Source organism: Bidens hawaiensis, unplaced genomic scaffold, assembly GCF_021521415.1.
Source record: "Bidens hawaiensis isolate Kalapana, Puna unplaced genomic scaffold, B.hawaiensis_p1.1 tig00017344_1, whole genome shotgun sequence".
Classification (NCBI taxonomy): Eukaryota; Viridiplantae; Streptophyta; class Magnoliopsida; order Asterales; family Asteraceae; genus Bidens; species Bidens hawaiensis.
Genome location: NW_027492623.1, coordinates 96,943 through 99,909, shown reverse-complemented (window position 1 = coordinate 99,909; position 2,967 = coordinate 96,943). Strand labels below are relative to the sequence as shown.

The 2,967-nt window shown below is 39.7% G+C and overlaps 1 protein-coding gene across 1 annotated transcript; it reads right to left on the bottom strand.

Annotated features, from left to right (window-relative positions):
• Window positions 1–956: 956 nt before the first annotated feature.
• Window positions 957–1,431, bottom strand: LOC143553638 (uncharacterized). The gene is made up of 2 exons (XM_077043588.1): window positions 1,227–1,431; window positions 957–1,111 (listed from the first exon to the last, which is right to left on the bottom strand). Exons 1-2 carry the CDS (start codon window positions 1,429–1,431, stop codon window positions 957–959), a joined length of 360 nt encoding a protein of 119 aa, XP_076899703.1.
• Between the last annotated feature and the right edge of the window lie 1,536 nt (window positions 1,432–2,967).

Genomic DNA, 2,967 nt, shown 5'->3' with positions numbered 1-2,967 from the left:
AGTAGGTGAATTATGTGGTGTAGATTGGTTTTAAAAATAAATTTTTCTTGTTTATTTAACCCAAAACCCGGCTAACAAGTGCAGTCACGTCCGAACCATGATCCACGGTGTTTCATACTCTGTCGCTGTCTCAGGTGGACCGTGACCCACGGTTCACACCATGGGTCACGGTGTGAGTGTATCAACATGAACAGAAGGCGCCGTACCGTGGTACGTGCCTCCATCGTGCAACACGGTTAACCACCGTGGGCCACGGTCTACACCGTGGTCCACGGTTCACTATAATATTTTTTTTAAGAAAAAGAACTAAAATTATCATAAATGACCAAAAATTTACTTATAAAAAATAAAAAGTAAAAATTAAAAATAAAATTACCCTACCCCCCATGAAAAACCCGAGTTGTCTCCAACACGGTAAAGAAATTCAAAAAAACTTCCCCACGCTTGATTTGGACAAACTCCAAAGGGAGAAAGGTAATTTTAAAACCAAAGTTTAACAAAAAGCTAGACTAAATTATACAACATACCTGGACCTTTACTAAGTGGAAGCATCCGGTGATCTTAGGAAGAAACTCACCTTGTCATCTTCAAGCATATTAAGATCTTTACCTTCTGGTATGGTTTGAGGCGATGTCCATTCACAACTTGCTTGACTTGATTTTGCATATCTTCAATCTCCACATCACCAAACCTCCCTACTCTTGTGATGACATACGGACCCATCCACTTGCTTTTTAGCTTATGGGGAAACAATTTGAGTCTCGAATTTTACAACCATACTTTTTGCCCAACTTCAAATGTTCTCTTCCTTATCTTAGCATCATGTACCCTTTTTAATATTCATTATACGCCGAGGCACATTCATACGCTTCATCCCGGATTTCCTCTAGTTCACTCAACTTCAACTTCCTCAACTTTCCGGCTTCATGATAATCCATATTAACACTCTTAAGTGCCTATAATGCTTGGTTAGCCAACTCCATTGGTAAATGACACCCCTTTCCATACACCAACCGATAAGGAGTGGTACCAATCGGTTTCTTGTAAGCTGTTCGATATGCCCATAATGCACCATCCAAATTAACCGACCAATCTTTCCTATCCACCCGAACTGTTTCATCAAAATTTCCTTAATTTGGCGATTAGAAACTTCAACTTGGCCACTCGTTTGAGGATGGTAGGTGTTGCAATGCGATGATTAACACCATAGCGTTTTAACAACTTACCAAACGTGAAGTTCTTGAAGTGCGATCCATCATCACTTATGATTACTCTTGGGATACCGAATCTTGAAAAAATGTTAGCTTGGACAAACTTACAAACCATAGAGTGATCATTAGTTCTTGTCGCAACCGCTTCAACCCATTTCGACACATAATCAACCGCAACAAGGATGCACAAGTACCCACACGAGTTTAGAAACGGGCCCATAAAGTCTATGCCCCAAACATCAAAAATGTCAACCACCAAAATGGGTTGTAAAGGCATTTCATTCCTTTTGAATATACCCCCCATTCGTTGACAATTCAAGCACTGTCGGGCATATTCATTAGCATCTTTGAAAAGTGTCGGCCAATAGAACCCACATGATAGTACTTTATACCCCGTTTTTGATCCACTAAAATGGCCCCCACATGCCGATGAATGAGCATGTGTCAAAATCTCTTGCACTTCATTCTCGGGTATACATATTCTAAGAACTTAATCCGCTCCAACCTTGAAAAGGTCGGGTTCATCCCATATGTATTGTTTGACTTGGGACATGAATTATTGCCTTCGTTTCTTTGACCAATGTTCCGGAATTGCCCCTGTGGCTAAATAATTAACATAATGGGCATACCACGGTGCGGTTGAAACGGCGAGCAACTGTTCATCTGTAAATTTTTCATTTATATCCATCGGATCATCAACGCCTACAAGTGGAATCCGAGACAAGTGATCCACCACTACATTCTCACAACCCTTCTTGTCCCGGATTTCAAGATCAAATTCTTGCAACAATAACACCCATCGAATCAAATGCTGTTTCGCGTCTTTCTTTTCCATCAAATATCGGACTGCGCTATGATCCGAGTACACACAACTTTACTTCCCAAAATATACGACCGAAATTTATCCAAGGCGTACACCACCGCAAGTAACTCTTTTTCGGTAGTGGTGTAATTCAATTGCGCCTCGGATAAAGTTTTGCTCGCATAATATATGACCACCTGCTTTTTCTCCACTCTTTGACCCAATACTGCTCCCACCGTGCTATCACTAGCATCACACATTATTTCAAACGGGTTTGACCAATCCGGGGATTGCAAAATGGGTGCTTATACCAACTTCTCTTTCAAGCTGTCAAAAGCTTGTAAACATTCACCAATAAACTCAAAAGGGACATCCTTCAATAAAAGATTACATAAAGATTTTGAAATTTCACTAAAACCCTTAATGAATCTCCTATAAAATCCGGCATGTCCCAAAAATGACCTCACCCCTTTGACATTTTTCGGGGGTGGTAAAGATGAAATTACTTTTATTTTAGCTTGGTCAATTTCAATTCCCCTACTTGAAATCACATGACCCAACACAATGCCCTCTTGCACCATGAAGTGACTTTTTTCCCAACTCAACACCAAGTTTGTCTCAACACATCGTTTTAAAACTTTTTCTAAATCAACGAGACACAACTCGAATGTTGAGCCAAAAATGGAAAAATCGTCCATAAGAATTTCAAGTGAATCCCCGACCATGTTAGAAAAATGCTCATCATACATCTTTGAAAAGTATCTGGGGCATTACACAGTCCAAATGGCATTCACCTAAAGGCAAAAGTATCATATGGGCAAGTAAAGGTGGTCTTTTGTTGGTCATCGGGATGAATTGCATTTTTATTGTAACCCGAATATCCATCCAAAAAACAATAATATTTTTAACCGGAAAGTTTTTCAACTATTTGATCAATGAATGGTAATGGAAAAT